The sequence below is a fragment of the Manacus vitellinus genome, unplaced genomic scaffold, assembly GCF_001715985.3.
Source record: "Manacus vitellinus isolate BGI_N305 unplaced genomic scaffold, ASM171598v3 scaffold_7_pilon, whole genome shotgun sequence".
Lineage (NCBI taxonomy): Eukaryota > Metazoa > Chordata > Aves > Passeriformes > Pipridae > Manacus > Manacus vitellinus.
Window position 1 is genome coordinate 13,723,922 of NW_021940813.1, and position 26,190 is coordinate 13,750,111.

At 41.1% G+C, this 26,190-nt stretch overlaps 2 protein-coding genes across 7 annotated transcripts in view; one reads left to right on the forward strand and one right to left on the reverse strand.

Annotated features, from left to right (window-relative positions):
* The window catches only part of AP1S2 (adaptor related protein complex 1 subunit sigma 2), a 30,600-nt gene extending 23,943 nt beyond the window's left edge, over window positions 1-6,657 (forward strand). For 2 of the 6 annotated variants that reach the window (XR_001922124.2, XM_018084055.2), the window contains one exon: window positions 4,663-6,657. Coding sequence is in view for 3 of the 6 variants with exons in the window: in XM_018084055.2 (XP_017939544.1) it covers window positions 4,663-4,710 (48 nt within the window). In the remaining 3 variants the exon portion in view is untranslated. Of the gene's footprint in view, window positions 1-917; window positions 2,359-3,802; window positions 3,812-4,662 lie in introns of those variants that run through there. The other 4 variants (XR_001922125.1, XM_018084054.2, XR_001922126.1 and 1 more) reach the window with 4 other exon arrangements.
* Window positions 6,658-6,719: 62 nt separating this feature from the next.
* ZRSR2 (zinc finger CCCH-type, RNA binding motif and serine/arginine rich 2) lies at window positions 6,720-25,351 on the reverse strand. The gene is made up of 12 exons (XM_029964756.1): window positions 24,906-25,351; window positions 24,563-24,622; window positions 23,534-23,613; window positions 23,294-23,390; window positions 22,889-22,997; window positions 22,488-22,574; window positions 20,206-20,244; window positions 17,994-18,109; window positions 14,982-15,195; window positions 12,706-12,761; window positions 12,417-12,526; window positions 6,720-11,779 (listed from the first exon to the last, which is right to left on the reverse strand). The coding sequence occupies exons 1-12, from the start codon at window positions 25,349-25,351 to the stop codon at window positions 11,298-11,300; spliced, it is 1,896 nt and encodes a 631-aa protein (XP_029820616.1). The 3' UTR covers window positions 6,720-11,297.
* Between the last annotated feature and the right edge of the window lie 839 nt (window positions 25,352-26,190).

Genomic DNA, 26,190 nt, shown 5'->3' on the forward strand with positions numbered 1-26,190 from the left:
TGTAATTCTGAGGAGTGGAATACTGAAATAGATTGAAGATTATAATGGGCACATGAAAGATGGTAACTAATACGAGAGAGTTGAGTTTTGTGTGTTTTGTTTTCTTCTCAGAAGATGTGTAATGGGCATATGTGGGGCTGATACTCCTAAATTGCTATTACTGCATTAAAAATGTCCTCATCTGTCTTCAGGGCACTGATTTTTAATACAGAAAACTGAGTGTTGCTTTATTTCTAGCTCATCTTTCACCAAATTGTGTACTAACGTTGTATGCTAATCATACAAGAGTGTATTGAATTCAGCAGCATAATTCAAAAGCAAAGACAACTTTGCCTGCTGTGAGGGGTGTATCAGACACCTCCTGTTTTTAAAACAGACACTGTTTCTATAAAATGTAATTTTTGTCACCAGTAGTGCCACAGCTGTACTGCCCTGGCATGGTGCTGCTCACAGCCATGTTTGAGAGGCCTGGTGCCTCTAAAGGTGTGTTTATTGGAGCAGCTGTGGTGGGTGATGTCAGATGTCACTTAGCCCAGTGCCTGTCTCTGACAGAGGCCAACAGTTGATGTCTCCATAGAGACAAGAATTGTGCAAATAATAGAGAGAGTGATCCATCTCTTGAGCAGTCTTTCTGCTTCAAACATTTTTTGGCTGAGAAGAAACTCTGAGCTTATGTTATGCAGTAACTATGATGTGAACTTGTTCTGTGTGTTGTTGGACCCAGCATGCAAATTAGAGGGGGGTAAAATGATGGTTCTCCCCCCAGGAAATTTAGAGTAGCCAAAAATGCAATATTGTATTTCTGTATGAAATGTCCTTTTAATGTCAGAGATACAATAATGAGATAATACTTTTGTTTTCTTGCATATCTGTTCACAGTTTTATTCTGTATAAGAATATGTACGTTTCTTTTGTAGCCACGACATGAATACTTTAATGTACCAGTGTACTAAAGGGCTTCATTCATCATGCATGCAGAGTTTCAGAGGAGATAGACCTGTGACTTACTCATGACAGAACATTATCATCAGCTTGCTGAATCCAGTCATCTTGAATCTAATAGAATGCCACAACCATTCTCTGCTGTTGTACTTTCCTCTTCCCCCTCTGTTTTACAGTGTTGTCTCTTCATGTCTCATTTCAACAAAACTTGTGCTTGTTGGCATATGGTTTAACTTTTTTATTGTGTGTAAGCTTGAAGTCTTATGCTTAAAAGTTCTGTAGCATTTTCTGAGCTAAACATCTATATACTGTAACACCTTACTGTAACATTACTCAACCTGTGTTTATCTTTCAAATAGGTTGTGGTGGTATTTAAACATACACTTAAAACCTGTTGGTGAGGTTCACACTTAACAGAGAAACCAGTGAAGGAGTAGTATCATGTGAAATGTGTATACACACAAGTATTACATGGTGTTATACACAGTTCTACACAGACCGATATCGCAAAGATGCAAACACCAATACTCTTTTCTGAAGACTGGCACAATAGTGTGACTGACTTTACAAAGAGGAGAAAGGCAGAATTGATTAGGTCAAAGAGAATGACTTAGATAAATTTGAAGCTAGAACATTTGTATTTAAATGTTCAAAACACTCTTGTGAGTAGTTGAACAGTTGCTGCCACTGAAGGTGAGAATAAGATCATTGCTTTACAAATGAATAATAGAATCATAGAATCATCAAAGTTGGAAAAGACCTCTAAGATCACTGAGTCCAACCATTAATGGTTAGGGTTGGAAAGAATCTAAGTCCATTAACAGTATACTTGAAATATATCTTCTTAAATTGGCATTTCCAGATTTAAGTGCAGGCTGCCTTGTGTATCCGAGAACTGCCACTGCACATAAGTGCATTCCATTGAAAAGTAGGCAGAGTGAGAGGGCATGTATTGCATCCTCTATTTGTAACCTAAAACCAATGCTGGTTTTGAAAATTGTTTTAGTGTAATTAACAAGGAAGTGGTTACTGAGATTAACCACGAACAGTAGTTCTATATGTGGTAATGCACTACCTTCCAAATGTTAAACTGACATAAAAATGGGAGATTTAGGGGATTAGACAAAAGATTTGAATTGGATTTGCAGCATTCTGGAATCTTAGAAAACAAGATCATAGGAGTGGTTTTCCATTTCCAAGTTTGCCTTTTTTTCTGTAAGCCATTAACAATGTGTTTGGATGTCTGGTTAATGCTGCTTTAGCCTGCATTATTTCATGCCTGTTGGCTTAAAATGCTGTGCATTGAGCTGTAATGAGATGCTGTTTTTCTTGTTATCTGTATACAGCTGCTTGCTTCTAAATGACTAGGTAATGAATTGGCTTTTCTGGCATGTTTGAAATAAAGTATTGCATGCACTTTTGTCTCATGTGAATGACTTTTTTCCTCATCTGTGTTCTGATATTTCAAATTTGCATTGTTTGCCTTGGGTGATTTTGAGCTGCAGGTAGTGTATAATACTGCAGAACATTTTCCATAAGAATTGGATGAGATGTTTGACACTTACTAAAACAAATAATGTGAACAAAACATAATATAATTCATTCTGTTTGTTTCTTAAAAGTCATAATTGATGAAATTATTCCTCTAGCAAAACACATTACCCTTTAGGTGTTCCTTGGGATTATATTGTTGATGAGCCTATAAGAAGGCATGACTGCTTCAAGGTTACTGCTGTAGTATTAAAAAAATTAAAATATTACTGTCTTTTATGGGTGAGATATCTGCGGACAAGTAGCCAATGTCCTTGAAATAGGTTGCTTTCAATTGTTAGCCAATGACCTTGATTTACTTGAAGAAATTTAGTCATTTAAGTATATGCCTGCTAAAAATCACCTATGACTTTGAATTGGCAGTGGAGACAACAATACTAAACTGCTCTAAAGACAGCAGCAGCAATGCTCTGTATTTCTTCATAGCTATTGAGAAGTTTGTTTTGAGGCAATTTTGTAAATACCGTTTCACCCCTCAGTAACTCAAGTGTCCACTGCTGTCTAATCAATTTAAAACTGAAAAGTGGATCTATTACAAATATTTTCAAGACCCTAAAATGCTTGAGAAGGTATGTTCTGTTAGAATACCCTAAGTTCTGTTGCCATAGTTAGTTAGCAATGTAGGATTTCTTGAGTAAAACCCTTAGGTTGGTGGATAGAGGAGATGTGTGTCTTCTAAAACGAATGCAACAAAGTAATCTGGGAATATAATAGAACAAGTTATATTAAAAATGCTACATAACCATTTCTTCAATCAGTGTCTCCTTTTGGGGGATTTGTGTTAAAATACACATGTAAATCTTTAATCCTGCTATCCTGTCTGGCTTTATCAAGGTCACTGCAGTTCTAAGAATATTTAAGTATTGCATCAGTGAGGGGAAAAAAAAACAAACCATCACTACATCTTTAATACACCAAGTATCTTGTTTCCAGATTTAACTTGCCTTTTTCTTGCAATTTCTTACTTGCTGCTGGATTTTGGAAGCCATCTAAAAGTGTTCAGAGGAGGCCTGTTCCAAGCTCTGACTGACTTTTAAATTAAGTTGCCTTTAAAGTATCAGAGCTTGTTCCTTCTCTGCTGAATCACCTTATACATGAATAAGGAAACTAAACTTGATCATTTTGTGCTACATAGTCAAGGTTGAGAGAGAGACAATGTTTGGATGTTATTTGCAAGATTTGAAGTGTTTCATTATGTATTTTACTGACTTTTTTCTAATAAATATTTACAAAGAGTTGAAAAATAATTTGTTGGCTGCCTTAACTGTTATCTGCCTTTTTTTCTGCTGCATGACATGTCTTGTTTTAGGATGCTAAAGTAAGTTATTCATACTCTTGTTATTGAAACTGTTTGTTTCCATACGGACACAGTATCCCCTTGTATTTACTATGACATTGTTAATAATTATGGAAAAGGTCAGCCTAATGTTCCTAGTGTAAACAATTTCTGTTGAGATACTGTGGAAATAATGAATATAAAACTGATGATAAACCTTTGGAATTTGGTATTAAACAACTTGCTCTGAATCTAAAAAAAGCTTTTTACTGTTATAATTAACCTAAAACATTATGCCTGGTGTGGAATAATAAAATTCCTGTCTTAGAAATTCCTCTGCTTCTAAAAGGGGTGAATTTATTTGACACCAGGCATACCAAGGTACCTTGACCTGGTTTTATGAATTAAGCATGGGATCACTGTAAAAAACCCAGACTCTTTATAAAGAGCTTAAGGGATACTGTATCTTAGTTGCATCAGTAGTTTCATTCATACATTTATTCATTATTCCCTAACAGATTTTTGAGACCTGTGAAACAATTCACCACAAAAATCACTGACTCCATTGCAAGATGCTTCCCTATCCCTCCCCAATTCTTTTCTCTTTTACTTGGTTGTGATTTGTTCCCTGCTGATACATCTGAATTGTTTTATTTTTATTGCGCTTAAGGGCAATAAAACCTACCAGCTATTCCTGTGAACCATGACAATCTAATTAACAGCTCTGTGAAAAGTGCAGCTAATACCGTGTTTGCAAATAGCAGTCCTTGTATGTTTTCGTGTCTTTCAGCTTTTCTGTTTTAATTCAGCATCTTCCATACTAACCCATGTTCAGTGCTCCTCAATAGAAACACAGGGTTCATTTACTACTGTCTCAAATTTTCCCTCCGTAGGAAGCAGAGACCCCTCGTAGTGTACTTGAAGAAATCGGATTGACATAAATCTTCAGCTGATGCCATCTCAGTGTTTCATACTGTAAATGTTCACTGCCATCATTGTAATGTTTAGCTAATGGTGTAAGATGCTGTTTGTCAGTATTACTGTTTTGCTAAGCTGCTTCTTTCAGGCCTACAAGAAAAAATACTTCTTTTTAAAAAGGGAACAAGAAACCGAAGTTCAAAATTTATAATGAAAGGGAATTAGATTTAAATTGACTCAGTGTCTCCCTTCACTGCATTTATAGGAAAATTGCATTTGACTTCGATAAGTGTACTGTTTTTTATAAGGAAACTTGACTTCAGGAAATAAATGTATTATTATGACATAGCATAGCATATCTAAATGAAAAGAAACTACACAGACAACTCCAAATATGAAATGTCATGGTGTGGAAATTGTGTTTATGCAACCAAAGAATTTGTTCATCTACATTTTAGTCACCACTTATGATAATTCTGCTTATTTCAGTTGTTGCATAAAGAATGGAAATATCTGTTAACTACTGAATTTTTCATTATACCAAAGAATCCTGCCAGGATCTGCATATCAAACTGGTAAACACTGTTAAGGTGATAACTGCTTTTTGCAAGAAAACTGCAAAGTGATTCGCTCACTAGACGTGAGGGTGTATTTTAGTGTAGCTACCTTTAGCAAAACTGTACAAGTTACTATACTCAAAAGGGAATGCATGGAGGAAAGAAGGAAAAAAACTCAAATAAGGAAACTGTTTTTAGGTCTGATATTAGCTTTCTCTGACCACGAACACAGGAAAGGAGGTCAGCTTTCTGACTGAATAGAGGGATTTGCATGATGAAAATCGAATACTTTCAAAGATGGGGAAGATGGAGTTTTACAAAAGGGACTTTTTATTATTTTCTTTCCAAGTTTACCAATTACTTGTATTTTTAGTGTTTTATAGTTAAGCTTCAATGGGTGTATAGGTACCTGTAGGAAAAAGAAAAGGCCACACTAAGTGTCAATGTCATTTAACTGCTTTTCTTGATTTACACCTTAAACATGGCACATCCCTTAGGAAACTCCTGCGTGATGTACAGTTGAACCAACTAATTTGCAGTGAGAGCTCTTAGGTATTAGATTTGTATAGTATATTCATTGCAAATGTAAACTGATATCCAGTAATATTTTGACACTTTGAGCAGACTTTCAGTAATTATAGACTAAACCTGCTTTGATTGAGGAAATTCCACTGACGTGTGGTTTTGAGGAGGTAGGGCTGCACTTGGGAGCTGCCAGGTTCTGCTGTGTGTCTTCGTGCTCCCCGTGGAGGTGGGATCATCCCCTCCCTCCCCAGGAATCTCAGTCTAGGAGTTGTGGCTCGTTCACTGCATAGTGCCACATTTTCACAAAGCTTGGCCCTGGCAGTGCTGATGGCAGCAGCACTTCCGTGGCCAGCTGGAGAACTGGGCTGTGGGCTCGATGGGATCACAGTTAAGTGGCACCCAGCAGGAAAAGTGCAGTGTTGCCACTTTCAAGGCCCCTGATCCAGATCCCAGCATAAATGCTTGTGGCAACAGAAAGGCCAGCCAGGGCAGGGCTGTGTGTGCTACTCCTGTGGCAGTACCGGGGTGGTGCCTGTGAACTCGGGGCATTAGAGGTTGTCAACTTACGCCCGTTCTAGGATTTACACTTAGAGATTTCAGATTGCAGGAGACTGTTTTTGTCCCAGGGCATCTCCCCAGTGCACAGTGGGCAGGAATAGATGAGGGTGAAATCGCAGTGGAATGACCCTGTGTGTGAGATTGACTTAAATTAAGGTAATTTTACTTCAAACCAGAAGCAATTTTATATGTATTAAACATGTTTTTAAAGTTTACACTGTCACTTGTATGTGCTTGGCTGAATTAAGCTTTCTTGTGATTGTGATAAACTGTTTGACCTCTGTCTGTCACATTGGTTTAGTTGTAATAAATGTCCATTTTTACACCATTGCTCTGTGTTTATATGTAATTAGTGCTGGTGTTTGCAGAGAAAAGAAGAGGCTACTCAGTGCTGGCTTAAAAAAAAAAAGGGAAATTTTATTACAGTGCTTAACCTGTTCTTGAGCACTTCATTAAAAAATGTTGAGTATACTGTGTCCAAGATTAGTTATTTACATCCATTTAAATTGTACAGAAAGCAATAAATTAGCAAGTTTTTGGAAGGCTTACCACATTAAACATGAAATTTATTAAAGTGGATGTTAAATTGATGGGGTAGTACCACTTCATTTGGAAATTAAAAGAAACCACATGTTCAGAGAGAATTCTAGATAATACAGACTGAATATTCAGTTCCTTTCATGGAATTCTGAGCAAGTCAACGCAACGTTCACAGTTGTGGTCTCAACCAAAAATTTCTCAGACGAATCTGTTCTCCACCTTTCTAAAAGAACTGAACTGGTTGATGATGTCAGCAAAGCATGGGGAAAACTTACCATCTTTGGGCATTTCTGAAATTATTTGAAATAAAATTTTGTTTCTTGAATTTTCTGTCTTGTGGGGAAGCTAAAGAATCAGTTGGAATTTCTGGATTGTTTAGGCAAGTTGATTGTTGGCTTGAGTGTCTTCAACTTCACTGACTTAAGTCTTTACCTTGTGCCATGGATTATGCTTGTACAGCTTGCTTTGCAGTCTGTCTCATGGCTTGACAAAGACCGTCAATGTTTCATTGTTTTTGGTTTTTAACCATAGATACTGAATTCAGCTGATATATTGGGGTTTATTTTAATTACAACAAGCTGACAGTGAAAGCAAAAGGAGCTGCACTCTTCAGATGATGTAAGAAAATAACTTAGGTTGTTAGGTTACTAACTAGCATAGACTTTCATCTTTCATGTTTTGAAAGAAGTGCTGATCCAGGACAGGAAGCAATAGCATCTTTGAGCAGGCTCTTGCATGTCTTTAGAAAAAACCTCAAGTTATTCAGCACACAGGAATGTCACTGGTACACTTGAGAGCAGTTTCTGATACAGTGAACGTGCTAACACAAAACTGGATCCAAGAGAGCCATGCTGCCACCACAGGGCATAAAGCTGGGAGAGGAGTCCCTTGGGATGCATTTTGGACAATGTGCCCTATACACAAAGGAAGGGGCCAGAGAGGGAAGGCCTTTCTGGGTATGCTTGTTCCCCTTCCATAAGAAATGCCATGCATTCAACACACAGACATGTGCTACCCCTCCTCACCCTGTGATGGGTGTTTGCTACTCTGGACAGGCAGGCAGGGAATGAAATCCCACAGAGGGGGCCAGCTGCAGCTGGAGGAAAGGCAGTGCTGCGAGGGGGCAAGCCCAGTTACCTGATGCCTTAATTCTGCTGGGCAGCAACAGTGCCTGTGCCTATGGGAATTCCCACCATGCTGCCACTATTCCCCTCGTGCTGCTGGAACAAGGCAGCCTTGCTGCCAGGTGGGCTGTTCCTATTCCCACAGATGGGCAGGAGCAGAGCTTGCTACCCATCCTGACTGAAACAGGGTGTCTGGCAGGCTCTGGCACTGCCACCCCCAACCTCTGCATAAACACCCGCTCTCAGAATCACACCAAAGCACCTCTGTGATCCCTGCAGAATTCACAAGTGAAAAAAACTATTTTGAAAGCTGCTGCTTTTAAGCAGTCATTAAAAAACAACCCAAAACTTGGCCAATATTAGTTCACTTTATAAGGTCCTTTTCTGTGGAATATGCAGAATAACACAGTGGGAACAGGCTATTCATTGCAAATTTAAATCCTTTCTGTGTTTTTCTGGGGCTTCACCCCTTTGGGAGAGAAAAGAATTAAACATTAAAAAACTTGTAGTAGCTTTGTCTCTCCAGAATAAATAGCTTACTCAGCTAATAATAAAGAAACACAAAACCATGCATAGAACACTACTTAAGGCTATGAAGCAGAGAAACAATACTGAAAAATAAGAACTCTGAAGTTAGAAAACTGGTTGGATCCCAGGTTTCATGCTGACAAATGCAAGCTAAATGTCAGATCTACAGCACTCAAATTCTGTGTAATAAACAGACTGCGGGTGAAAGTGAAGGGTAATCACAGGTACCAGTCCTACACTGCACAGGTACAGCCAGCATGGTTGGGTCCAGACCTCAAGAAAAACAAGCTGAAGCTTCAGCCATGGTAGTAGCAGAAATAAAGTATATTTAAATTTTACATGCATCTCTGAGCAAGCCTTTTTTCTTTTTTTAATTACAAGAACCTTTTTTTTAAAAAAGAAACATACAGCCACTCATGTTCCCAGATGCGGTTATAAAACTGTAGGGACAAGGAGCCTAATTACCTGTGGAATTCTCACATGGGTGAGAGTTTGTACTTAGCTTCTAATCCCACAGAGACCTGGTTTGCTTATTTCACCCAACAGGTCACAGGTTCCCACCACTCACTCCACTACTCCTTGAGCTCCATAATTGATTTTGCTGGGATAATGCTCCACCACAGCCCAGCCGCGTTACACGGGATGCACAGCATCTGCAGATGTCCCAAGGCAGCTCTCCCACTGGAGAGCCTTGGCCAGCAGGCTGGGTCAGCAGCACCAGCTGTGGGAAGCAAGGCATCCCCAGGGAAAGAAAGATACCAGCCTGCTGGTGACATCTCTGCACGTGGGAAATGCCGGTTCAGTTCTGCTCCAGGGAACTGAACCAGAGTTTGCCACATGCTGCACAAGTGACCACTGAGACAATTGAGCATCTACAGAAAAACAGAAACCTCAGGAAAAATCTGTCTGTAAGGTCTAGTCAGAAAAAGGTACGTTATGAGAAACTGGTGGTCACAAATTTCTCAAATGGAATTTAAAATTAGTGCTGTCTATCCTTTGAAATACACCTTTCAAAGTTATTATTTTAAAAGTTATGCTATTACAGCTCCTACATCTGTTAATAACTAAAACATTTAATCAAATTAACTAAGCTACAGCTCTGCCTACAGTTATGACAATATATAGTGAAAGTTGGGTTTGAACTGAACATCAATATATAGCACTTTTGTTGTATTACTCCATATTGGACAACAGTTACACATGAAGAAAGAAGGAAAAATGTATAATCAGCATGCTAGGTGCAGTATGCATTTAGAAAAGCAAAAATATATATATTATATCCAGAAGCAATGTTCACTCACTCTTAACTATCCTGGGGGAAAAAAAAATTCTTGCTGTGAGGAATGCTATTGGTAAAGTTTGGATAATCCAGATTTTCTATGGTAGTGCATGTTACATCATTGGAATCTTAATGAATTCCTATTTGGGAGCACTTCACACCTACTTCAGGCTTCTAACTCCTGGGGTCTGATCTGTATTCTAAGGGCAGGAGCACAAGTTCTTTGGAGAAGCTAAAGAGAGGGAGGTATCTCTGCAGACCTGCACCTTCAGCCCCACAAACTCCTCTCTCCAAGCATCTGAGGTGCCCACGTTAAATACCTGAAGTTAAGCTGTAAGAAGTACAGTCCATCTAACAGCACAAATCTTTCATTTAAAAGTGAAAAAATATTTATAAGGATTTATCTAACTGCAGGTACTTTACTAATACAGCTGTCATTTCAAAAAGGTTTTGTCCCTGTAACTTCATTTTTATGTACCCTACTCTCCACCTTGGCTGTAGGAAAGCGAGGCAGTAGGGTGCCTAAAATTGTTTGTAAAATAAACCTAAAAACCATAAAAAGTCAAGTCCTCCTATACCAAAAACAAAGTATTCTTTCAGGTATAAAACCTTCAGTTTCTTCAGCCACTGTGCAACTGTTTTGATCGAGCCGTCACAATCACATTTGCATCTTTGGTTCCCAGATGGGACACTTCCACCCCTCCAGCACAGGTTAGGCAAGTTGTTTTCACCTACAAATGGTGTGCAGCCAAGAAGTATGTGAAGTATTTTCTATCCTCACTCAAGGATTACAGTTGCATGGTTTTCACTCTTACTTGGGGATTAAGGTACTGAATAAAATGATTGTTTCTCTGTGTGCTTCCCACTCGGTTTTAGTCTACTGCAATCCCTACAGGCAATTAGTCCAGCAGCTCAAGTCAGGGGAGAGAGAAAAATCCAACACTCATGACCACAAAGCTCCTACTGGGCAAGTACTGTACAATCAAACAGTGATGTCTTTGAGATCCCTTTACTCAAACTCATAATACTATTATATTTACTTTGTCTAGAAAGATTTCCCATAAACAGATGAAAAATACAAACGGCAGTTGTCTACACAGACCTCGGTCTGCAGCGTGCAGGGGTGTGAATTTACTGCACACTGGCTGTTCTGTACTAACTCCCTACAGGGACAGGAAACACTTAACACACACAAAACAGAAATAAGCATATACCAAAGAGGCTTTACTTCTCTATTTGTACTCAGTGTGTATCCAGGTGTTGCAGCAGTTCGGAGGGACAGAGTAGCTAGAGTACTTGACGTTCACACCTTCTATAGGACTTAAAACTTTTCATTTTCTGAAGCTTAGCACACAATAAACTAGGTTCCTTTATTAGGAAGAAACATTTTAATGTGCAAGAACACTTTATTTGAAACTCAAAATATATCTGGTGCCCTGTTGTAAAGATTTCTCTGTCAGATCTATTTCTGTTCAATTACCGCTTTCTAAAAGTAACTCTCACTTTGTTTTGGGAGTTTCACTATTTTTTCCTCTGCTGCTTGATCTCTTTTTACCCCTGCTCCTGGATCGAGAGGAACTCCGGCTTCTGCTCCGACTGCGAGTTCGACTGTGACTTCTGCTGCGACTGCGGCCTCTCCTCTTTCTCCCCCTGCTGTGAGACCTCCTCCTCTCCCGGCTCCTCGACCGCCCCGAACGGCGCCGCCTCTTGTTTTTGCGGCGGTTCTTTTTTCTCTCGGACTCTCCATTTCTCCGGTAAGAATGATCTGGGCTGGGGCTGCCCCTTCTCCTGGACCGGCTGTAATAGTCATCACGATGGCTTGATCTGTTTCTCCTTTCAGAGTTTTTAGACAACTGATTAGTCCGTTCAGGAGAAATACGTATGTCTCTGTTGGCCTCCCAAAACTCATTGTTTGGGTTTTTGAATACGTGAAGAAAGTTGCAGTGTTTCCCTCTTGGACACTTCTGCCTTTCAAATAAGCCTGCAACAGATTAGGGTTTGATTTTTTATGAACCAGATCATCTATTAAATCTCTTTCTTCATTATGTACCTACTGAGGGGAAACTTAATAAACTGAATTTTGCTTCTCCAAACAGAAAAACATTTAATTCACACAAGATTAATTTTCCTTGTGTACTTTTCTTGGAATTAACTTTTTAACAGCTATGAAGGTTTGGTTTTACCTTAGAACAAATTTCATTTTTCATTTAATTAAATTTCATTTATCTTAATCTAAGGGTGTAAATCTAGATAAGTTAAATGTGATAGCTACTGCTAAGAACTGTTGATAGTTCAGAAACTGCTGCTGCTTTTCGAGAGATAAAGTAGTACTTCGTGTAGTTTCATCTTAAGATTATTATTTCCAAAGCTAGAATCTAAACTTTCTTTTCCAGTCCAAGGTAAATCCACTAAAACAATTCAGGCACTTACATGCCATGGTATAATATTCCTTTTCTTTCCTAGATCAACACAAGCAAGTTAGCACATGTGTCTTCCAAACGGACATGAACTACAACATTAGGGAGATCCGAAAGCTGCAGACTAATCCTTCTATTTCACTTCCATTAGTACTCTTTGAGTAACACTCCTTCTCTTTTCCAAGTGTTTACATGACTCACCACAAATAGCAGTTTTCCATCTCGTCACAGGACAGAATTCACAATGAAGCTGTCTGCCTGCATACCATCGTCCACTGAACAGGGCCAGGGCTGCCTGACAGTCCTTCTCTCTTTAAAAAGTGAAACGACACACAGCATTACCATCACACAATCAGTTCAGACATCACTTACCAATTCTGGCCTCCCATTACAGTATGAAAATGAATCACATGCATTATATAAACACTTCTTATTCATTACTCAGCGCTGGAGTTTAGTTCTAGCACTGAGTACGACTGCGAGTACTTACGACTGGTACTGGACATAGACATTTCCTCGCAGGTGAGGCTCATAGTTGCAGCTGACCTGAGGGGATGGAAACACAAAGTCAGTGCAGTGGAAGGTTTATGCTGTACAGCAGCTCCTGCATTCTGATGGGCCATTCATTTATGAGAGCTCATCCATATCAACTTAGATATGATTTTCTTCTGAACACTTAGTTTTAACCAAAAAAAAAAAAAGAAAAAAGCCCTTCTGGCTTATGTTTGACTGTTTCCAGCATTATGCTTTGATTAACTCTGGGACATCGGCTTCACTTAGCCCACAAGACAGTTTATACTCCATTGTCTTGCACTTGTCTGGGCCAACCCTTCTGTGCAACAGACAAATCTGCTCTGAAAACAATTAGTAGTATCCTCATGTGGAAATGTGGGATTCATTACAGTAAGAGACTCTTTAGAGCAATTTACCTTCACAGCATCCCCATGAGATTGGTTAGAAAAGCTGAAGTCACCAGCTTTCACTGTACAGGTTCTAAAACACCATTTTTTGTAATAATTTAGCATTCAGAGTATAACTAAAGCTCTTAAAAAATACACAAATTACCTTCCAGAAAGCTTGCTGCTAATTACAAAAGATTCTGATGGGCAGGCCCAGGCAGGTGGAACACAGTTCCCCAGGGCAGAATTGTGATCCCAACCTCTGTTGCCCCCAGGCCTCTTCCAATATCTGCACAAATGAGGCTAGCAGCTCCTTTCATCCCTGAACCCTGACTGATCCTCAGGAAATATTTCTTTGTGCACTGGATCAGGAAAGGGCTTCAGTCACAACAACAAGCAGTTGTATAATTAAATATTACAGGAAGGAGTCAAACTATTTGAGATAAACAATGTCAACACAAGAACAAGAGAGAATGATTTTGGCGTAGACATTTTTGGGTAGGAAGAGTGTTTTATTAGGATCTCCCAGACTCTGGAGCAGCTTCCCAGAAAGAACAACAAGAATAAAACCTTGGGCTACACTGGAAAAAGAAATCAGCTGAAAGAGGGGTGTGTGTATAATCTGATTTTAACAGTTGCAGAGACTCAGCTCACTCACAGTTAAGATCCCTGCAGCCAACATGTCATTCTGAAGCATATCTAATGTAATGAAAATGTCCATAAGAATCACCTTGTGATTGCACAATTGCCTTGGAAGCCATGGAATGCCACACAAACAGTCATAGGGACCCAAGTAGGTGCAGCTTAGAACAGCCACACAGAACGACGATACAAAGTCAAGGACCTGACTTTGCTGGTAAGACATTTTAACCCACCTCCATAGGGAATCTACATCACATCTTCTAGCACAGACTACAGCTTGCTGATAGCCCATGAGTCAAAATATGGAGGGGATACTCCTCCAAACAAGTGAAGGTTTCTTACTTATAAAGCTCATTACACAACTATTGAAAATTCACACTACTTTCCTCTTGCTTGAAATGCTAATACCACCTCAGTCCCAAGGCAGCTGTCAGTAGATGGAAACAAAAGGAGAAAAGGCACCATGTGCCTCCTGGTGACTGCAAGAAAACTCTCAGGAATGGCAAGCAGAAAGGGATGCTGCAATAGATTCTGATACGAGGAGATTTCACCATCCCAGCTGCATAATTTGGGGCAACATGGGACTGTTAACACACATCGTTGATCTCAGTGGTCTCCATTTACAGATCCCTGTTTTTCCCCATAAGAAATCACAATATAAGTGGGAAAAATTCAGTACAAAACATTCAGGAAACCAAATGCACAAAGTAAGGATGGATGACAAATCTAAACACCATTTACATAACTTACCTTTTTATAATTCTTCCTACTGGAATACCTACTAGCTTTTCAGTTCTTTGTAATCTGATTTTATTTTATCCAGCCAGTCCTAAAATGACATTGTTTGGGTGTACACTCCAAATACACTTCATACCCCCACTATTTCATTCCTTAGGCACAAATACAGTAGCTCAGATGTATTTATACTGTCTAACCATCTCAGTGGACCCTCTGGGGCTTAGCACAGGATAAAGAAAGGACTGTGAGGTAAGTGGGCTGTTGAGCAGTGTGAAGAACTTGCAATATAAAAGCACAAGCTTTTATTAACAGTTCAGGGGAATGGGAGAGAAGATTCACCCAGAGGAAGACAGTGCTCTGTAACAGCAATGGCAAGTTTACAGGTGACATAAGAGATGTACAGTTGGCTGTAAGGACACTGTAGTTTCCTAATGCACACAGGATTTAGCTGGGGCTTAAGGCTTGTAAACCACACTTAGATGCATACCTTGAACTGAACAACCTTCCCCACATTCTGAAATTCAGGGAGCACGTCCTCATAGAACTCCAGGAACTGCTGGTAGGTCTCCTCATCACTGTACTCAAGACTTGCATCTGTGTCATAGTCATCCCTCCGGCACTGCTCCATGCCAAAGGTGATGAACATCCCTCGGACGAGGAGTGTCTTGCTGGATGTTGGGTAGTTATGCTTGCGAGAACACCTGGAGAGTAGTAGAGAAGAAAGATGAGTGGAAGGATTGGCACGTACCGCAGAAAATGCATTTGTTGAAGCTTCAAACACTTGCCATTTTCAGTTACAGTTATTATAAAAGAAAATCCATTAGTGGGAGATCAGCGTATTTCAATTAGTAAACCAAATCTTTTGGAGTGAGTTTGCACATAATCTTGATGCTTCCTGCCATGCACAAATACATCGTTGCTTAAGAAAGTGTATCTATAAAAGCTATAGATATCAGTGTCACAATGAGAGCTAAAGTAATTTCTTTTAGGCTACTAGGGTTAAATGTGTTCCCAATTTCTGAAGGGCTTAAAAGATTGCCAGTATTCTTTCTACAAATTCATCCTAAAGCAAATCCCTGCTCTTCTTTCCACAAACTAAATAACTTTTACTGAAATTGTTCTCATCATGTAGGGAGGGAGAGAGGGCGTGAGGGAAGGACAGCGTGTTTAGACCTGTGGTTGGGTAAGTACAAGACTGCTATTTTCCACTTCTAAAAAAAACATAAAATAAAAAAACTCTTTAAAGTCAGTCTTATCTTAGTCTGCATCCTCTTGGCAGCCATAAAACTATTAGGTCTCCCTCACCATCCATCATATTCAAGCTACCTCCCTCACATGCTGAAATACAGTTCTCCCCCAGACACCTTTAGATCCACTAAGAACACAGATGTTGGCCTCCACGTTTATTTCACTGTGCTCTATGATCTCCATTTCATACTTCCCCAAGCAACTGGGTCATGCACTCTCCAACACATTTCTCCTTTTCAAGACATGCTCAGAAAAATATCCAGACTAGTCTGCCCTCTTCGTCTGGCACTGGCACAGCACAGACAAACTGCAGGGAGGTCAGGTCTCAAAATGGGCAATTCCAACCTAGGCTTCGGCTACAAAGTGTCTTTCTGCACCCAGTCAGTCAGTCAGTCACCTTCTGGTTGACACTTTAGACTTTAAAAAAAAAGCACCCTATCTCCAAACCCAAAACTAAACCAGGAGACAATTAATTTGATGATTATTATTTTTTTACATTTGAGAAGCTGCCTCCTTTTCCTGTCCAATTTGAATAATAGAACTCAAAATACTAAATCCAACCAATACTGCCTGTACACAAAATGACTACAGCACGTGACAGAACAAAAGGAAATTAATGACCCAAAAATCCAGTATTACTGCAAAATATTAGGGTTTGAATTAGAGGAAATGGGTAATAGTGAACTCAGCCAGTTTTAGCTTCTTCAAGATACAGTGAGCTTTGACAAGATTCAGCAATTATTTATTGGTAACACTGGCTCTTAGTTTACCCCAACTGCTTCCAACCCATCCTTCCAGTCCTTACCCTGGCTGTACCTGTCCTTCAACTTACAGACAGCACCAGTGGTTAAAATGACCAGAATATGAAGGAAGCAGGTATGGGAGGAGAAAGAAGGAAGATGGAGAGGTATCTGAGATCAACAACTATGGATGAAAGAAGAAGGGCAGAATATGATGTTTCTCAGTATTTGTTTTCCAAGCATTATTCACAGTTCAAAGCAAAGCTGAATTCTGTGCAATCCATAAATAATCCACGGAGGTTACCTCTATTAAAAACCACTGAAACAAAAATACTGCAAAGACCTAGACATTTGAAAAGCAAAAATGGTGTCTGTAGTGAAATAGCTGGCCAAATCTTTATTATGGAATTAAACACATATTTCAAAATAGAAAAAAAAGATGTGGACTTGAAGCTTTCATACAGTTGAATTATCACATAATTATCCACAATATACATCACACTGAAACAAATTACTCCAAGGATAAAGAAAACTATGATAGCTGGACCACACACATTTCAGTGATACAAGTTAGTAAAATAGCCTTATTAGTTTATGCTGAAGATTCATGTAATAGATATCAGTGTCCTTCCCTGCTAAGATGTTATTCCTCCTAAACACAACAACAACAAAAAAAATCAGGTATTTTCTAGTCAGATGCTGCATTTGGGTCATCATTGTTCCTGGTCACTGATGAACATGAACTCGTAATCTGTTTGCACTTTTGGCTTTCTCTATGTCCTCAGGCAACAGGTTTTGCCATTTGTTTCATATGAGAAGTCCTTTCTTTTTTGAAGCCGGTAAACACTCAGAAACACCTGATGAAACTGCAAATAATCCTTTCCATCCTACCATGAATTTCCTGTTCATCTACCACAGCCCTCTTCCATCCCTTCTTTCAAAAGAGTCTAGACTCAGTGACTTCTCCTACAGAGCTGTTGCTCATCTCTCATCATCTTGTTGTCCTTCTCTGGTCTTGCCTTTTACTATACTTCCCTCCCCTATCAGTGTACAAGACTCAAGAACTAATGTATCACACACTTAAATAGTGAGAATTCTGGAAGCTTTCACAACAGTGCAGATTTACCTTAACTTGCTTTAGTCCATTTGAGATTTGATTTTATCTTTTAGACAATGCAACGTATGCAAAGTAGACAACATAAAAAAATGAAATCTGACATTTCAGGCCTGTACTAAGAATAAACCAAATATACTCTGTCTGAATATATCTGTGCATGTGTCGGAGCTAAGGAAAACTAAGTCTGACCAATGTAACCAGAATGCACCAGCAATAATATGCCATAAAAAATAGCTCAATCCAGCCAGGCAATGCTTCTGCTCTCAATCCACATCCAAATATATGAAAGTATTTTATACAGCAATTTTTCTTCAGTTTGCTTATGACCTAATGAAATTGCCTCCCTTTCATCTCCCCAAAACACTTCTATGCTGGTAAATATTCAATTGATTACCTGTCTCCAAATCGGCAGGAACCTGTTTTAATATAGAAGGGGCAATTCGCTCTATCCTTCTCTGTTCCCAGATTCTCTGGGGGCTCTGGGTTATGCCAACTCACACCATTCTCCAGCTGTGGAAAAAACATTAAAATACACAGAAGTTAGAAATGAATAAAGAAAGGGAATGTCAAAAATAAAACTGACAACCGAATTCACGTGCAATTGTGAGCACTGGGCTGCTACAAGGCAAGCTGAATCTATTTAAAGCATTGTTTTCAAAGCTGCCCAGTGCCTTGGGCAGCTTTATACACCTGTGCCATGCTTTAGCCCCAGCCAGACACCAAGCCCCACACAGCCACTCATTCACTGCCCCACCAGCGAGATCAGGGAGAAAGCAAGAAAGGTAAAAGCTGGAAAACCCATGGGTTGAGATAAAGACAGTTTAATAGGGAAAGCAAAAGCCAGGTACACAAGCAAAGCAAAACAAGGAATTAATTCACTGCTTCCCAAAGACAGGCAGGTGTTCAGCCATCTCTAGGAGAGCAGGGCACCATCACGTGTAACAGTGACTTGGGAAGACAAACACCATCACTCCAAAAGCCCATGCCCTTCCTCCCTTTTCTTCCCCCAGGTTTATATACTGATCATGGTGTCATATGGTCTGGAATATCCCTTTGGTGAGTTTGGGTCACCTGTCCTGGCTGTGTCTCCTCCCAACCTCCCATGTATCGCCAACTTCCTTGCCAGTGTGGCAGCATGGAAAGCACAAAAGGCCTTGGCTCTGTGTAAGCCCTGCTCAGCAATAACAAAAACATCTCTATGTTATCAACCCTATTTTCAGTGCAAATCCAAACCACAGCCACGCACTGGCCACCATGAAGAACATTAACCAGCCAAAACCAGCACAACTGGGAGAGAGAAAGCTAGGACTATTTACTTGTTTGAGCGATAGCTGAAAGCTCAGCAAGCTTAGCATTATTGCTGTTCTGTGCATCTAGAAAAGGCTAAAATAAAAACAACATGCCAAAGGCCGGAATTTAAAAAAATTAAATTCATAGTTAGCACTGGAAGTAAAAGTACCCATACTGGTCATTTTGGTCCATTAAGATTTCTATAATTCCAAATGGGCATACCAAGTTGCAAGCCTTGACTGACTACAACCAAGACACACATTTTAAAAAGGGAATTTTCATTCTAACCAAGTAATCTGTAAAGCTGAGTGTCTTTACAGTTCTCCTTTTAAATCAACTGAAAACTGTTTATTTACAAGCAGCATTTGACCCTGCGACCAGTTCTGTTCATGACTTGCAGCCACAATTTTCTCTCACTAGAACAGCACTGTTACTTCAGCAGTAACTGAACCCTGAACTGATACTATAATGCAATCTCTTAACATACCACATTTCTGCCTATTCCTTTGCAGACATGGCTGCTAATACATCTTGAGCTCTGGACAGGTAGCAGTTCAGAGCATTCTTCTACCCATATTACAAAATAGAGTTAGATCCCTACCTAAGGAACTGTTTAAACATGATTTGGAACCAAATGTAACTATGGCGATCAACACACAATGGATTAACTAGGTTAAAACTTATTTTTCAGATTCATGCAGTGGTTTAAACAGAGCTAGAATCCTCACGAGTTTAATTTTATGACAGAGATAAAAAGCCAAATTATTCTTTAAGGCAATTTCTAAGATTCAAATGAAAACTGCAGTTTTCTTTGCTACACACTGCCAGCTTGTGATCCATGCTCTTCCAGGCATCTGAACAGTCAGCTTCTTCCTCCCCTACCTTTTTCTTTTCCTTAAGAATCTGTGCCCTTCTCTACCACTGAATCCTCTTATTTAGAGCCTGCCATCTGCTTAAAAAGACAAGTTTGTCTTGCCACCCAGGACTGACAGATTTATTTAGAATTACAATTCACAAATAAACCATCATGCACAGTGTTTTTTAACAGCACACAGCAGTATTTCCAGGTTCACTTTGACTCAGATCTCCTGAACAGTCATCAGCATGCACAGCTGCACTGCCACCAACCAGCCAGAAATATGCTTAATTATGTTCCACCCAGTAAATAATTGTTTACAGCTCATGCAAGCCACTATATATTAAATTTATTCAGGCCATTAGGTTCTCAAGAGCAGATGGACAGCATGCTAGAAGACAAACACCGGATGGAAATTAAATTACTTTTCAGTTCTTTTTCAAAAAGTCTCTGAGCATACCTGGCTTTCAGCTTGATCCAGCATCCTCTGCACAGCTGCCTATAAATGGTGCAAACACAGGACTAGTGAAAACCCTGAGGACACGCAAAACATCTGTTGTCTTTAGTTAAGAACCTAATTTACAATACTCAATGATTATGCACAATGAAAGTTTGATGGGGTTTGCTTTAAAAACAGGAGATTTACTTTGGCTCTGTAGCAATTCATGTACTACAAAGTTGTTAAAGGATACATCAGACAAGACCCTTATGTAGATGATTTTCTAAAGTAAACAATGGACATCTTAGAAGTTTAATTTTCTTTTTTAAAACTGTCATTGAACTACTGAATATTTAAATGTATCTCCTGCTCTAGCACACAGCCTGGTTACAGGTAAGTCCATAATTGTTTAGTTGCACTAAACTTTTTAACTCAAGCATTCTATGTAACACACAGAAAAACACAATGCTCAGTGAGTCTCTGTTAAAGCAAAAGATGTAACTCTTAAGAAACCTAAACATCATAAGTTAACTGTATTTAGCCTTCCAAATACAGGAAGACAATGAGGATATTCTTTCCCTTACTTCTTCTAACTGGGCTGAGCAAAACTATATCACTCTCCAAATCTGGCTGGAAATTGGTTCTAACAAATTATTCTAAGAAGTTCAAAGAAAAAAAAGACATTTAAACATAATCAAAACAAGAAAATATGCTAGCACTGTTCTAATTTGGAAGAGAATTAATTAAATTAAAAAAGAGCAAATAAAAATTAAAAAATGCAATCCAAGATGAGAACGCAGAGAGCATCTGGTACTAATCATGAAGAATGTCAGATTTTATCCATCCTATTAAAGAAAACCAAAACAGAACAAACAAACAAAAAACCAAACCACATAAACAGAAAAACAAGTCAAAACAAAAAACACAAATAAAGCCCCAAACTACCACCAGTCACGAAATCAAAAAATCTATTTTTTCATCTTAGGGAGGGAAATCAGTTTCTTTTTTAAATCACTGTTAGAATTTGAATAAACTGCTGTTTCAAGACACAGGCAAAATCAATGAAACAACTTTCTGTTGCTGGAATGGGTGGCTCCACTCCTAGCTGGGTAATCAGTTTCCCTCTGGCTGCCTGTCAGTGCCCTCTATGAGCCAATTTAACTCACTAACACAGTAAACTCAGAAAAACACAAAGCAAACAAGCCAACAAGGAAGCAAAAAAGAAAGCAGCTTCCATCTAGTTCAGAGAACCAAATTATCCCACTGAGGGCTTGGGCAAACCCAGGCACTAGGAGAGAGAGAAGGAACAAAATCCTGCTGTTACCATGGTTCAACTCTCTTTGAACTATATCTCAACCTTAAATCAAGGACATGAGCATCCTTTTCTCTCCCTATTCTGCAAAGAGAGAAATGGACTCAACACTAGAGGAAGTAAGACAGGAAATACAACAACTGCTGTTCTTTGGCATTCCTTGTGCAAGTGTTACATCATCAGTGGCACAACCAGCTATTAACTGCGGGAGACAGAACTATCTGCTCATGGCTCCTCTCCTGCTGTGGTTACCAGACACAGTAGCAAGACATCTCCCAGTGAAATGACTGGAAACTTTTGTGATTGTGGAGAATCAAAAATGACCAAATCCTAGAAAGCTGCAGTCACCCTTCACTGGGAATAGCAGGCCAGTCCTCACACTGGATTTCTGTACAGGACATCTTACATCCAGGTCATTGAACTTCTAAAACTTAAGAAGAATGTATCATTAACAGAAACGTCATCAATGACTTGTATCTTCCGTATAATTTTTTATTCCACCCAAGGAGCTCTGAAAAAAGATACGTCCTGTTGGATGAGTCAGGTAAAGAAGAGCTGTAACACATCTTTTGATTAAGAACTGTGTTAAGGAACAGCAGCAATGTACTTCCATATTCCATATCCTCTTTGGGCATTTTCTTCAGCACTGAGTATGTTCAACTGAGACATTAAGGAAGGACCATCTTTAACACATGATGCAGAAAGTGCACATATCAGAACCTGCATTGGCAGTGTGCCTTCATATTTAATTATGTAAGCAACTACATACTCTGGACAACCAGATGTGTTAAAACAAGTTACCCTTTATATGGATCCATTAGATGCTCTTTAACAGTGATTAACAGTTTCAGGAAATCAAACAGAATGGAGTAACCAACACATTTATACATTTGCTAATTATAACAAAATCCCTCTTCAACATGCATAACTGTTGCATTTCGTCATGTAACAGGATATGTAACATGTTTATCCTCCCACCACCAGGAATCACCTCTCTCTCTTTCTTCTCCTGTTGCTTCTGCTGGGCCACTTCTCTCTCTTTTCTTTGCTGCTCTTCCCATTCTTCTTTGATCTTCCTCTTTATGATAAAAAAATTAATTATTTAAGGAAATAGTGCTTTATAATCCAAGTCAAAACTATCTTGTTTGACCCAAACAACTCTTTGATCATTAAGTTTCCATCCAATCACAAGCAACTAAATCTCTGGACAAAAACTTTTAAAGAGTTGCTGTTTTCCTTTTCAATTTTGCTCTTCTAAATGAAAGACAGAAGAGCTTGTGCTTTCAAACACACAAGGATCAAGAAAAACAGGTCCATGATAAAACAATAAGAATATTACCCTAAGTCTACCTTATTTCCAGGCACAACAGTAACAGTCAGTTTATACATCACCTCTTCTTCTTCTTGTCGTTTTCTTGCAGCCTCTTCTTTTTCTTTCTTTAGCTTGAACTCTTCTTGGGCCTTTTCTTCTCTCAGCAACCACTGCTCATGTAGTTTTTGTCTACCAAGGAAACCAGACACTACTCAGACCCTCCATTTAATGAGTATCCAGAACTGACACGATTGTCATGTACACAATTCAAATTTATTGCTCCAGCAATAACTGCAGCTTATCTAATCTTCCTTAAAAGAGAAAATTCAAATGGAATTATTCAGGCATTAGAGAAAATAATGGTGTAACCTGAAATATTAAAAAATATTCTGTTTTACAGAATATATTCAAACTTTTCAAAGTATAAAAATGGAATTGACTACTTAAGTGTCTACTGCATATATGCCATTTCCAAGATTTTTCACCTTTCTGCCTCAAGTTTTTTTTCTTCTTCTTCTTCCTCCTCTTTCTCCACTTCCTCCTCTTCTTCCTCAGACACAGATTCATCTTTTTCTGTAGCTTCTGAGAAAAAAACACAAAACAATGCATCTACATAACTGGATGCTACAGCCAGCAAAGGATACACAGAATTATATCCTTAAAAAAAAAAGAAAAACCCCAATCACTTCTAGTTCCACTGACAGCATCAAGCACTTCACAGTTACCTGAGTCCCTTAGTTTGGCAAGCGCCTGCCGCTTTTTTTTCCTCTTCTCTTTCTTCAGAATAGCTCTGTACTTTTGATGGCTGAAGATGAGGAACATGAAGATGAGAAAACAGCCAAACAACTAATTTTTACTGTCATACATGCAATTAATTTCCTTCAGCAGAAAAAAATCCCACAAAATGCAAAATTAACAGCCACTCGTATGAAACAGTAACTCTGCAGCGGCATCTGACATGACAATGAAATCTGTAGATCTGTGGCTGTGCTCTTAGAGCTACACATGGACAGCAGCAACAAGACACCACACAGGGTCTCATCCTTCTTGAGCTCTGCAGTGTTTGACATTATCACCAACTTCATGAAATCTCTCTCAGCTCCTGAAACTTGGTCACTAGGTCAGATCAGGGAGCAAAACTTGGGGATCTTCTACCCTCCAATTTTGGCATACCTTTCAGCACATTCTAGTCTTTTTCTGAAATTACAAGTTTTCTCTCATCTCCCTTGATACTCTCCACTGGCAACAATCTCAATGCACAGATAACAAAACACACACCACACCCCCCCCAATGCTCAGCTCTGCTCTTCTGCTGCAGAAGCTTGGCCAGACTCTCCCTTGCTTGTCTGACAGCTCTGCATGGCTGCCTATAACCAGCACCATGTTTGCACTGTGGTTAAAACCCCTCTAAGTATCTAAAACCTTTTCACATCAACTGCTTTTCTGGCAATTTTCATTCAAGGTCCCTCTTCCATGCCAGTTCATACTGGAAAAAACGGAGGGAGGGACGATCTCCAACTTCTGTCATTGTGCCACACCAAACACTGCCGGGACATTAAAACCTTCCCATTTTGCAGTGTGTAATTTTAAAAGATTCCACAAGCATAACTCAGAACTTCACCAGCATCCCCAATCCTTCTGTTCAGGGCTGCTCACATGGTCACCACCTGCAGGGGTGCCATGGTGACACCAGGGTGGCTGTCCCGGGAGCAGCACTGCCCTCAAAAGCACTGTCCCTACATGGGCCCTCTGACCTGGTCAGCCTGGACACTCCCTGTCTCTGCCTGAAATGGACTGCATCCCTCAGCAGGTGCCTGGAGATGAAAGCAAGAACCTCCTTCCCAGTTCCCACGCTTCCTTAGGCACTCCTGAAGCCCAAGGCAGGAAGGGGGAGAACAACTCCCCTCACTCCCGGGCCAGCACAGCACACCGCTGAGGCGCACGGAGCAGTACCGCCCCAATAGCTCCAGGGCTGGGCTTCGTCTCCCCCTCGAGCCGAATGGCATTGGAGCACGGCCTTGGCAAAGAGCTGGACACCCGGGCCGGGGGCTCCCATCCCTGCGGCGGGGCCGGATGGGGCTCAGCCCGGGCACGCACATCCCGCAGCTCCCCGCGCTCCTCATCGCCAGCGGCCGCCGCTCCATCGGGATCCCTCCCCGCCCGCGCGGCTCCGCGGGCACGGCGGCTCCGCTGCCCGCGGGACCGGCAGGGAGCGGCCCCGGCAGCGCCCCCGCCCCGCTGCCGGCTGCCCCACGGCCCCGCTCGCTGCCCCTGCACCGGCGCGCTCCGCGCCCGCGCGCTCCCGGCCCCGGTTCCCCGCCCCGCGGGCCACGGCCGCGCCGAGCTGCGCCACTGGCCGCGGCGCGGGGCGGCCTCAGCCGCGCCCCCGCGTGCGCCCGGGCGGGCTCGGCCGGGGCGGGGCCGCGACCCTCTGGCGGGGACCCGCGGGCTCTTCCCCGCCCCCGGGGGTCCCGGCCCGGCCGGCGCGGCCTCACCTCGGCTTCCCCAGGGGGGGGTCGGGCACCAACATGGGCGCCGGCCATCTTGCGGGCCGATGGGGCGTCACGTGACCCCGCGGCGGAAGGGCGAGAAATCCCTTCCGCGCAGCGGCGCGGGCAGCAGCGGGGGGGGGGGGCGGGGCCGGGGGGCCTCGGCCGGGCCGAGGGGTGGGAGGGGGGACGGAATTCCTGTGAGCCCTCCTGTAGGGAGCATTCACGAGACAGGAGTGCGTGGGAAAGTACCACTTTAAATTCCAGTTTACCAAGCTTTCCTAAAGACCAGAAGCGGTGGAGTGCACTGAGTGTTTCGGTGCCCCAGGGATCACAGAATCACAGAACGGGTCAGGCCGGAAGGGAGCGCAGGGGGTCACCTGGTCCAACCTCCCTGATCAGGCAGGGTCGTCCCAGAGCACGTGCCACGGGATTGCATCCAGATGGTTCTTGAGTAGCTCCGATGAAGGAGACTCCACAGCCTCTCTGGGCAATCTGTTCAGTGCACGGTCACCCATGCAGTAAAGAAGTTATTCCCTATATTCAGGTGGAATTTCCTGTGCGTAAGTTGCTGCCTGTTGCCTCGTGTCATTGTGGTTGACACCACTGAGAAGAGCCTGGCTCCATCTTCCTGGCACCCCACCTTCAGATATTTATAGACACTGATGAGATCCCCTCTCAGTTGTCTCTTCTCAAGGTTGAACAGGCTTCCTGATTTTCTGGTGATGTGTCGTTTTCTCAGCTGTGTGGAGTAACTGGGTGCCAGTGGTGCAGTGCCCGAGCTCGCCCGAGGTGTTGCTGCACATGGCAGTGCCTGCGCTGGGTGATTGTCCTGGCTGCCAACAACTTGTGCTCTGTGAGCTATCTTGGTTGTATTGGGAGTTGTGGGAATG